Raw genomic sequence first — 12371 nt, forward strand, 5'->3', positions numbered from 1 at the left:
AGTTGTCTGTATGTTGTCCGCTTAGACTGTAATTGCAAAAAGAAAAGGAGTACTTGTGGCACTTAGAGACTAACAAATTTATTTGAGCAAAAGCTTTCGTGAGCTACAGCTGGTCTGAATGTATCCGATGAAGTGAGCTGTAGCTCATGAAAGCTTATGCTCAAACAAATTTGTTAGTCTTTAAGGTGCTACAAGTCCTCCTTTTCTTTTTGCGAATACAGACTAACACGGCTGCTAGTCTGAAACCTTAGACTGTAATGTTATCCAGGCAGGGATCTGTCTATTTATAGATCTAAAAAGTAACTTTTTTTTATTGATATAGCTCCCAAAATTGTATGAAATGAGAACAGCCTACTTGGCACTGCACAGGGCACTAATAAAGACACAGGTCCTGATTCTGATCTCACTTAGGACTGATGTGCTTTATAAATCTAAAAATAAATAAATAATTTTCAAGTTCCAAAATGTAGCACACATACAACTGGTAATAGAGACATCTTTCCAACACTGGGGCGTCCCCAAACAAACACATCATCAGATACCCAATACAATTCTTCTGGAAATCAACTCAGTCAAAACTGACCTGCTCTCTCCAAGAAAAATTTGATTAAAAGAATGAGGGAGGGGAGGTCTGCCTTGTTAGGCTGCAACTCAGAAAAGCACTTACATGTATGATGAAGTCAATCCTTATTCAGGACAGCATTTAAGCATGTGCTTAAATTTAGCCATTGAGGTGAACAGGATTTAAGCACACTTCAAAGTAAATGGCAGGTTCAAGTGAAGTCCTGAATAGGGATGTTTTCCTCAATCAGGGCCTAAATGCGGTGATGGGAAATTTTAAAATACATACATACATACGTTATTTGTTTGTATTACCATCTCACCTACGGGCCCTACTCATGAACCAGGACCCATTGTGCTAGAAGCTGTTTAAACACAGAACAAAAAGACAGTCCCTGGCCCCCAGAGCTGCATATTTTTGCCATCACCATATGGTCTTTAGTCAGAGATAGGAACACTGTCAAGCCACCAGTAAAGATATATTTTATTGTTATGAAGGCAGAATAAATGATAGATTTGAACATATATTAATATATAATTCTGTGGAACAGAATTATTGATTGATCCCACTACAATCAATAAAAGCTTTCCATTGACTTCAGTGGGACTAGGATTTGGCCTTCATTTGAGCAACAGCAAAGGGACATTTTCTTCCTGATCAAAGGATTTCAGCTTATCCCTTTACATTAGAAATAAAATAAAAACGAGTGCTCGCACACAGACTCTACAATTAAAAAAAGACCACAGCTAAACTTCTTGGTATTCAAGATTCCGCTGACCTTCCAGTCACATTGCAAGGCTTATTTGTTCTCTGAGGGGATTGGGAAGTTAAATAAACAAAACAAAAAACATTTGCCCAAGCAGTTGTAGATTTTATAATATTTGTACGTGACCCAAAGCACTTGATAGGTTTTTTTTAAATGGAATAAATATATATAAATAAATAAGATGATTCATTGAAGATCTGGGGGAACGGCTTTTGGACTTGGCAGTGATGTGCGGCTTAATCTTTTTCAATTCTTCCAAATCTGCTGCTACAACCTACCTCACTTTTTATTTTTTCTTTGTAGGATGATAGGTACACCCCTAAATATAAAACTGGCTTAAAAGCTACTATTACCTGTAACCCACATCATGTCAAAACAGCCACCCTGAATCACCTGACTACTACACTGCCAACCCAAATGCTTTTATTAATTTGTCAGTCATATTTAAAGTAGGGGTAACAATCAGCCAAAGCATAGCTGTGTCTCCTACCACTAACAAGTAGGGTCCTGATCCTGCAGAGACCCCTGGGACTGCTCACAGTGAGTAAAGTTGAGTGCATGCATAAATCTTTTGTGCTTGGCTGAGTGTCAGGAAGCACAGTGCCTACACTGCCTTGCTAATAGCAATGCTGTGTTATGCTATTATTTGTTTTACAATAGTTCTAGAGGCTACAATTAGGATCAGCCCCATTGTGTAAGGTGCTGCACAAATGCATAATAAAAGAGTTCCTCGACTTCAAATCACCAGTGCCCTGTCTATGCCAGCATTCCCACCACTCCTTGTACTACTGGAGCAGCACTGCTAACAGTGAAATGGTAGGAGACTTCTTAAAAAACGCTAGTGTAGACACTTCAGGATCAACCCTTGAAGATCCACCATGTTTTCTGAAATGGTACTAAACACAGTTTGGTCCTGTCTACACTTGCATTAAAACCATTTACAGCACCAGTTCAGCTGCACCTATTGCTGAAAGCAGGCGTTAACACCAGTTATATTTCCTAGCTGGCATGAGGCTTACAATAACTAAGCATTTCAAACTGGCCATATTTAACTTCTCACAACAGAAATGTAAAGGAGAAAAAGAAAACTAAGCTATTCATCTTTGTTCATATAAGGACACATCCCTCTGTTCTGCCAGTTATGTGTGGACCGTCATTCAGTCCTCCTGCCTGGTTCTATAGTAAATCTTGTTCTTCCCAAGACTCCACAGAGATGGGCTTGTGTCTAAACTAACAAGCAAAAACTGCCTAGGTCAGGAATAAAGAAAAGGAGTACTTGTGGCACCTTAGAGACTAACCAATTTATTTGAGCATAAGCTTTCGTGAGCTACAGCTACAGCTCACGAAAGCTTATGCTCAAATAAATTGGTTAGTCTCTAAGGTGCCACACATACTCCTTTTCTTTTTGCGAATACAGACTAACACGGCTGTTACTCTGAAATAGGTCAGGAATGGAATTTATTTTGGGCGTTGCAGTATGGGGTGGAAGAACAGGGAGAAGAGAGAACACAGTGAAGAAAATGTTGGCTTTATATATTCTTGCTGAGAAATATCCCAAACTGGTTTCTCAGCTACCAGAAGAGTAAAATGTGCTCACATGAGTAATTGCTTTTGCCAGTCCCCTTGACCACCAGACTCAGCTTTATTTACCCATTCTGCAGCAGTCTATAATGATCCCCCTTTTCTGTCTGAGTGGCTAAATTTTAACAGCAAAGTGTGAGAAACAAAATCTACTTTTAAACCCAGCAAGTGGCAGTAAACTTTGTTCTATACACACCAGCCACCTGGTTATAACAACTGGCTTCTTTTGGTCATGTCAAAAATGTTTTCCCAAACACTTGTTTGAAAAGTGCTACAGCGTAAGCTCTTTGGGGCAGGGACTTTGTTCTTCTGAGTTTGGATAGCAACTAGTGAAGCCTGGATGCTACCACAGTAAAAATAATAACTGAAGGGGAGACAAAGGATAGTCCAATGGTTAGGGCATTAGTATAGGCCACAGGAGCGCTGAGTTCAGTTCCCTGCTCCACCACAGACTTCCTGTGTGACCTTGGGCAGGTCACTTAGTCTTTCTGTGCTTCAGTGTCTCATCTGTAAAATGGGCGTAACAGAACTTCCCAATCCAATGGGTGTTGTAAGGACAGAGGCATTAAAGATTTTGAGGTGCTCACATAGTATGTGAATGGGGGGACACATAAGTGTCGTAACAGAGACAAACAGAAAATGAAAACTGTTCTACAGAATTCTTAAACAAGCCTGTAGAATTCTATAGGGGCATATAATTCTCTATTCAATTCTATAAGCGGATTTTATGGAAAGGATCTCATTTCTCAAATTCTGTGGTTTTTCAGAGTACTTTCTAAAGAATTGTATTGATTTCATCACTATTAAACTCTGTAGGACTCTTTCATAGGGAGTATATTCAGATTTAATAAAAGTATCTTTGTAACTGAATATCAGATTTGATTTCTGTCAATTCCTTGGCATTTTTCCAACACTTAAGGCATTTATTCTCATTCTATTATAAAATAGGTTGGCTAACAAAAGTTCCAACCCTGCGCTCACGTAGCACAGACACAAAGGGCAGAACTGGTTTGCCACATCAGGTTCTCCAGAGCCCCAAACTCCTGAGGTCTCAGTGAGTTTAAGCTCATTTAAGCATGGGAGCATCTCAGGAGTTTACCATGCATCACCACAGTATCTGAATGCCTTCAATATAAAATCAATAGCAATATTAAATAGCATATATTTATTATATATATATTTAAACATTTCATGATTTTGTAATGCTTGGGGTTGGCAATAGTGTGGGACACATCATGACAGAGGGAAGAATCTCTGCAAAATAGTAGAAAAAATAATCTTATCTGCTTCCTCATAAGATTTCTTGTCTCCAAACACCATCAGACTACATTGACTACACTGTACAAAGGGTACACCTATGTGTCAAAAAACCCAACTCATATCCTGCAGCAGCGAAGCTCAGAGCCCATGTCAACTGAATCAGGCTCATGAGTCTCACTATTGGGCTAAAAACAGCAGTGTAGATGTTTGGGTTCAAGCTGGAGCGCGGGCTCTGAAATCTGGCGCGTGGGGAGGGCCTCAGAGCCCCAGTTTTGGCCCGAGCAGGAACATTTACACAGCTGTTTTTAGTCTGTAGTGTAAGTATGAGTCAGTTGTTATGGGCTCTGAGACTCACTTCTGCAGGTTTTTTGTTTTGCTTTTGCAGTACAGATAGACCCAAAAAGCAAGGACTTTTCAGACACACTGAGAAAATTAGATCTTACTCCATGCTCATGATTCTCCACCCTGTTTTCTCACTGTCAGCCTGAATGATGCTGATCCTCTACATAAGAGTGTAGTTAAATACGTGAAAAATAAAAGCGACAAGATAGATTTCCTCTTTGGAGCTTCAGCTCCCATTCTGCTGTCATCACTTGTGAAATGTGGCTTGATTTTGCCTTTTCATAAAGGCAAAGTCCAAACTGTAATGTTGTTTGCATTTTGTACACATCACATACTATTTTTTAAAAACAGATCTATTGGACAGCCACTGATTATTATGAGTAGTATTTATTCACTGTTTATGGTAATGCTAATCGTTTTCCAGACATTCAAGAAGGGAATGTCACTGTTCCAACATCACAATCTAAGGATGGACAGACAGGGTGACAAAGGGAATGGGCCCAAACAGGGATTTTCACACAAGTCAACGTGATTCACTGTAACCCACTGCAGCAGGAGTGGAATTTTAAATCTCTCCAAAACTGTGGACAGGGCTCTGTGGATGAATTCAGGGAAGTTGTACAATGCCATATGGACAAAGGCAAAAAGGCATTTGTGGGAGAAGCTAACAAATGGGTGAGAACACTGGCAGAGCAAGGTAATCCAAAGTCCAACAATGAAGGATACATAAAGAGGAGAAAAGTTATGTAGAGCTTTGAAGATGGCGACAAAAATCACTTAAATCTGATGTGACAGCAGATGAGGAACCAGTGGAGGAATTTTTCCCAAGATGGTAGTGACATGATCAATCAACACACAAGGGAGATTTTAGCAGCTGTATTTTGTATGGACTGAAGAAAGAAAATGCGTGTTATCTGGGGGACCAGAGAGGACGGTGTTGCAGAACTCAAGGTGAGACATAACGAGAAATTTGGCTGAGAAGATGGAAAGAAAAGATGAATTTCAGACACAGTCTCATCCAAACATCTGTTTACTGGAAAATAATGTATAATGCAGGACTGGAAAGAACAAACTAAGCACTACTTCTTTCCATAGGCAGAAATAATTGGTACACCTGCCTTTTTGGATCTAATTTATGTGTCTCTCCTTTTAGAGCACCTAACATGCGACATACCATATATTTAATCAGACGTCATTAGAACTGGAAAATGTAACTTGAGGGTTTGGAGGAACAGGGAAGCACCATCCTTGAATGAAGCCCATCCCTATGCTAGAGCTTGCACAAAGGCTATGCACCAATGAGATTAAGTGACAAATAGGCCTTAGGCTTTCCCTCTGGACAGGGCTGGACTTCCTCCTTTGCATTTTATGTACATACAAATAATGTGCAGGTGAAGTCATAAAACTTGACTTAAATGCTTTGGAGACATCTGAATTGAAAAAACGAACAAACACCTAAAATGGTGAATTTCTGGTGATGATTCAGTAAGAATAAAAAGCATAAGAAAAACAATTGCCAGTTCTGGGGCAGGAGGGAGAGAGGCTGGAGATATACTGAACTGCAGTGTATGTTCCTTTTTACAGCAAAAGTCACAGCTCCAGAGAAAACAAAGCAACCTGCTGACCTATGAGCACAAAGGGCCACAATTTATCCCTCGTGTGACTCCACTGAAGCTAATGAACTCCTGTCGGGGAGGAATTGGCCTTTATCCCCAACGCTTTATCCCCAACACTCCACCTTGGCTTGACGAACTAACTAGCAAGCTGAGAAATTCAACTGAAAGGATGCAACAACGGCCAGGGTTTTCTCACCTACCTTAGGAAATATTTGCTCACTTTCTTCTTGGGCCTTCATGTGTTTACTTGGATGATGAGCTGGAAGTTGGCAGGACACTGATCCTGGTGGAGAAGCTGAGCTCTGTAAGATAGCAAAAGCAAAGTCAAGAACAGTAGGTCTTCATAGCTAGGCACTTACTTTTCATGCCCAGTTGGTTACTTCATTGTGGATTTGTGTATTCATCATTTCTGTGCCATTTTGAAATGTGCCTTAAAAAGAGCAGTGCTGATTTAGAGGTCTTTATTTGCTCCTTATTCAGGCAAAACCCTATCTGGCTTGAAAGAGTCAAGAGTACTGAAAAGGACTACTCAATAGCCCTACCATGATATTTTATATTTTGGGAATCGCTTCGGATTTGAGATACACCAGCATAAAACACAGAGTAATGGCACTGATTTCAGTGGACTTGTTCTGGATTAACTCTGGTATAATGGACAGCACAATCTGTCCTAAATTAACACAATTAGGCTACGTCGATGCTACGAGCTTGGGGTGTATTTCCCCTTCTCGTGAACACAGTGTCGCTGCAGTAGCATGCGTAATAGCAGCAGAAGAATGGCTGAACTGTGCCAAGTAAATACCCACCTGAAACCAGTGAGTATTTACTTGGCACAACTCACTGTACCTTTGCTGCCACTATCTGTGCTCCCGCAGGTATGCTGCTATTTATACTCGCACTAGCTCGATGAGAGCTGGATGAGTATGCGCACACGAGCAAGGGAATCACATCCCTAGCTCATAGTGTATATAGCCTTACTTAAATATACAAAAAACTACCCACTATTTGGGAAATGACACGGATTCTTTATCAGTACTTTCATTTTTGTCATAAAGGTGGACAAGTAATACATGATAATAATCGATGAAATCTGGTTCAGGAGCTAAGAGCCAGAATGAAACACCAAGATTCCTTGGACCCACATGTTCAAAGCGGAGTCTGGTCAACTCAGTCTTTCATACTTCCCAAGTGGATACATTAAGTACCATGCAATTAATGCGCAGAGAACTTAAAAACTAAAATTCTATTTGTTCTAGGTGAACATTAAAGATACAAAAAAATGTCATGGTAAGAGTAGGTGTTTTTCCCCAGTGTCATTAGCTACAATTTCCTTCACCTGTTCCGCTCATGGTTGTGCAGTTGGTTGCCACCTTCAACTCCCAAAAATAAATGAATTTTATCAGTGCTGTCTCAGATTTCCAGAACTTCTTGTTTTGGCTGAGCTCAGCCGAAACAAGAACATTCCGGAAATCTCAGACAGCATTGTTATAATTCAGCTACTTTTGAGGTACAAAAGTGCATAAAAATGAGAAAGATAGCAAGAGTGAACCTCAAGCACAAAAAAGGTTTAGTTTGGATCAGAGAATATTGAGTTTTGTGCAAACCAGTTTGCCAACCCCTCCCTTATCTGAAATACCTTAATGTAAAGAATTAAAGGATAGGAATACAATTAATGTCAGTCAACATGGAAAATTAGGTCTTAGCAAACAAAATTGAATTCATTCTTTGAGGAGATTACAAGCTTAGTTGATAAAAGTATCTGAGTAGATGTACTTAGACTTCTGTAAGGCATTTCATTTAGCATCACACACCATTCAGATTAAAAAATAGCACTATACAGTATCCATACAGCACATCTTAAATGGATCAAGAACAGTCTAACTGACAGATCTCAAACAGTAGTCATCAATGGGGAAGCATAATCAAATAGAGGTGTTTCTCGCGGGGTTCTACAAGGACTGGTTCTAGGTCTAATGCTATTCAACATTTTCATTGGTGATCTAGAAGTAAATATAAAAACTACTGCTGATAACACTGCAGATAACACAAAGATTGGCAAAGTGGCGAGTAATGAGGATGACGGGGAGGTCATACACAGCAAATACAGCCAAATGCAAAGTTATACATCTAGGAGCAAGGAATGAAGTCCGGACCTATAGAATGAGGGACTGTATCCTGGAATGCAGTGGCTCTGAAAAGAATTTAGGGGTCACAGTAAAAAAACAACTCAACATGAGCTCCCAGGACAACACTGTGTCAACAAGGGCCAGTGCAATCCTTGGATGTATAAACAGGGGTGCAGTGAGTACGGAGGTTATTTTACCTCTGTATATGGCATTGCAGAGACATGCTGGAATGCTGTGTACAGTTCTGGTGTCCACATTTCAAAAAGGATGTTGAAAAATTGGAGAGGGTGCAGAAAAGAGCCACAAAAATTATTTCAGGATGGAAGAAAATGAAAAGTATCTTAGTGAGATACTTACAGAGCTCAATTTGTTTAGTTTATCAAAAGAAGAGCAAGAAGTCACTTGATTACAGTGTATAAGGACTCTCATAGGGAGAAAATACTAGGTATTAAAAAGAAAAGGAGTACTTGTGGCACCGTAGAGACTAACAATTTTATCTGAGCATAAGCTTTTGTGAGCTACAGCTCACTTCATCGAATGCATAAATTTGTTAGTCTCTAAGGTGCCACAAGGACTCCTTTTCTTTTTGCGAATACAGACTAACACGGCTGCTACTCTGGAACTAGGTACTAAAAGACTCTTTAATCTAGTGGAGAAAGTCATTACAAAGAACCAATGGCTGGAAGCTGAAGCCAGACAAATTCCAGCTGGAAATAAGGCACACATTATTGGCTATGAGGGTGATTAACCATTGGAACAAACTAGCAAGGGAAGCGGTGGATTCTCCCTTCCTTGATGTCCTTAGATCAAGACCGGGTGCCTTTCTGAAGATTGGCTAACCCCTAACAAAAGTTATTGGGCTCAATACAGGGGTAACAAAGTGAAATGTAATGGCCTGTGATATACAGGAGATCAGACTAGATGATCTACTGGTCCCTTCAGGCCTTAAAACATGAAGCTATGACTAAAGAATGAGGTACTAGGGAGAGAACACTTTATGAACTTTTAAGAGAGTCTTCTATGACAAGCAGGGTTAGGAATTATATTGTTACTAATTTTGTAAAGTAAATTCACAGTTCTAGGTTCTCTCTTCGAATTCGTCAAGTCACAAGATTACTGTCCTGACTTCTATCTACAGATAAAACAACTACAAACATCCTTACTACAGCAGGCAGTTTAAGCACAAGGCCAGCTGAACAAAGAGAGAGTGCAGTGTATTAGTCTCCCTGACTTAGTACCAGATGTTAGCCATCTATTTTACTCTGCAAACAATAAACTGCTTTCTGTCCTCAGAAGCCCACCACCTCATGCAAACAGAGCTGAAACAAAAGTGGGGATGTATTTACATTGGCTCCAAAACTATGTACACCCAGTAGTTCTGTGTCAAATTAATGTTTTATATTCATGGTCAACTGTGAGATTTACATTACATTAAATATGTATGTTTAGCTTGCCTATATAAAGTTCAAGAATAGGACAATCTCTGAGTAGTGATCATTTCTATAGCCATAGTTTATTATATATAATGGTTTTGCTTTAACTTCATTCTAGTGAGAAAACATTCCTGCCAATATGTAAAATGTGGATAATTTGAGTCAAGAGCATTGATGCCATTTTAAGAGGTACAACACTGGCTAATGGGGATTATGATGCCACAAACACCTTGCCTAGGAGGCTGGAGAGCTAAGTATCTCATTTTGTTTTACATACAAATATATTTCCATAAATTTGTTCACAATAGAGAGAGACACTCTTCATGGATGACAGGAAACCTGACAGATCACTCAACTAGCCAAAGAGGAAAGTCAAAACAGGCTCATTTTTTCCCTGAAATCACTATTAAAGACTCATACTTTTTAGAGTAATACAGGAAAACAATTAGCAGGATATGTTTCATTGAGAGAGAAGCTGCTCTAAAACCAAACTATTTTAAGGGCCACATCAAAGTAACTATTACATTTGACAGGGGTCAATCCTACAACCAACAAGTCAGGCCAGTGCTGGCCAGTTCTTTGTTGCTCTTCACCTTATACAGTAATTCACAACAGTGCAAAGTTAGTGCAAAGCAAGTATGCTTCACACTGGTGTAAATAACTGCACAAGATGCAGGGAATCATAGATTCTATGCCACTGATCTTCCAATTATTAAAATCATCATCAGACAAGAAGAGAATGCTGCTTGCTTGTGCAAGTGGGTAGTGAGATTCCTCCACCTTGCAGGGAAGATGCCTACAGAAGTGTGAAAACTTTAAAAAGAAAGAAAGCTGAAAACAAACTAAAAGAAAGTTGAATTTATAAGAGAAGAGAAAAGAGGTGGCCAATAATAAACAGGAAAACAGGTTGAACAATGCAGCAATCATACTGTTTAGTCTTCTGGAAAAGAGCAGCCTGGATGAGGTTGGATTTTTATGTTACCTGCTGCACAGTCCTGTGAGTAAACGCAGCTCCTTGCTTTTTGCTTAGGGTCTCTTTCAGGGGAGATTTTTGCACTCAGCAGCCAAAGTGTGTCAGCACTGGAGTGAGCAGTGTTATCGGGTGTTAGCTGCAGCACTCTGATACGTCCTTGAGAACTAGCACATCATTAGTGATACCTTCACAACTGAATGTGTGGGTCTTAGGTCATATGCCAGACAAAGCCAAGGATACCTTTTAGAAAAAGCAATTTCTTATTATAGTCCTTTACATGCCCCTTTGGCATTTAATGTCAGCTTTATTGCTGAGATAATCAATGAATGTCTGATCAAGATACTCTGTTACAATGCTGTTTGGCAAAGGAGTACAGTAGAAGTCCCAAATGTTGATCAAATGATATGGGTCAATACACTGAAAGTAAATTGGAAAGGGGAATCCATTTTGCAGTGTATCTATAATGTCCTCAGTTACAAGGCCTGAGTCTCTGTTAGGGCTTGTCTGCACTGAGTCACAGTGCAGACTGTGGGAATGTGACTATAGTCCTGTTTCAGAGAGGACTATGTTAATGTGAACTAGATACCTTTTAGTTCATGCCAGCAGTGTCCACACAGAGCAGTGAGAGCCCAACTGTTTGGTGCTCTTTGCAGTTAACATCCTGTAGTCCTCACCATGGGACAGTGTAGAGAGGCTTAGCCTGCTCTTTCTGCAGTTATTTCCATCGTTCTGATTTAGTACCAGCTTACACCCACTTTGCATTCACTTTGCACCAGTGCAAATGACAACACAAGGTTCAGGGAGACAAAGAAACAGCCCTAACACACATTATAAAAAAAACACATTTTTATAATGGTTCTTACATTCCCAAAATTCACTTCTCAGATCCGCTCTCAGAGTTTCCTGCAGAGCTGAGAAATGCTCTTTGACACGTATGAGGCAGAATGTTATCACCAGGCAGCCGGTTTCAGATGGAACAGTGAGAGTTCACACTAATAAAAGACTTGTCAACACAAATCATTGCAATTCTTCTAGATCCCTTCCTAGTTTCTGCTGGTTGAGTACCTGTCCCAGTTAAACAGCCTTGAACATGCTGCAGACTGCTACTAAACTGAGGCCTCGTCTACACTACGGGATTAGGTCGAATTTAGTCGGGTTAGGTCGATTTTAAAATGAATGCGTCCACACAACCAACCCCGTTCCATCGACTTAAAGGGCTCTTAAAATCGACTACTGTACTCCTTCCTGGTGAGGGGAGTAGCACTAAAATCGACCTTGCTGGGTCGAATTTGGGGTAGTGCAGACGCAAATCAACTGTATTGGCCTCCGGGAGCTATCCCAGAGTGCTCCATTGTGACCGCTCTGTACAGCGCTTTGAACTCCGATGAACTAGCCAGGTACGCAGGAAAAGCCCCGGGAACTTTTGAACTTCATTTCCTGTTTGGTCCGTGTGGCAAACTCAGCAGCTCAGGTGACCATGCAGTTACCCCAGAATCACAAACGAGCTCCAGCATGGACCAAAAGGGAGACACTAGTTCTGATTGCTGAATGGGGAGAAGCATCTGTGCAGGCAGAACTCCGATCAAAAAGAAGAAATGCAAATATGTTTGCCAAAATCTCACAGGGCATATTGGAGAGAGGCTACAATAGGGACACACAGCAGTGCCACGTGAAAATTAAGGAGCTGAGGCAAGCCTACCAAAAGACAAAGG

General features: G+C 40.3%; 1 protein-coding gene across 6 annotated transcripts in view; it reads right to left on the bottom strand.

The window, feature by feature from the left end:
* LOC140909185 (uncharacterized) overlaps nucleotides 1-12371 on the bottom strand; it is a 101546-nt gene that overhangs the window by 19851 nt on the left and 69324 nt on the right. For all 6 annotated transcript variants that reach the window (XR_012158127.1, XM_073337892.1, XM_073337893.1 and 3 more), the window contains one exon: nucleotides 6328-6429. Coding sequence is in view for 5 of the 6 variants with exons in the window: in XM_073337892.1 (XP_073193993.1) it covers nucleotides 6328-6429 (102 nt within the window). In the remaining variant the exon portion in view is untranslated. The remainder of the gene's footprint in view (nucleotides 1-6327; nucleotides 6430-12371) is intronic.

The sequence above is a fragment of the Lepidochelys kempii genome, chromosome 3, assembly GCF_965140265.1.
Source record: "Lepidochelys kempii isolate rLepKem1 chromosome 3, rLepKem1.hap2, whole genome shotgun sequence".
In the NCBI taxonomy this organism is placed as follows: Eukaryota; Metazoa; Chordata; order Testudines; family Cheloniidae; genus Lepidochelys; species Lepidochelys kempii.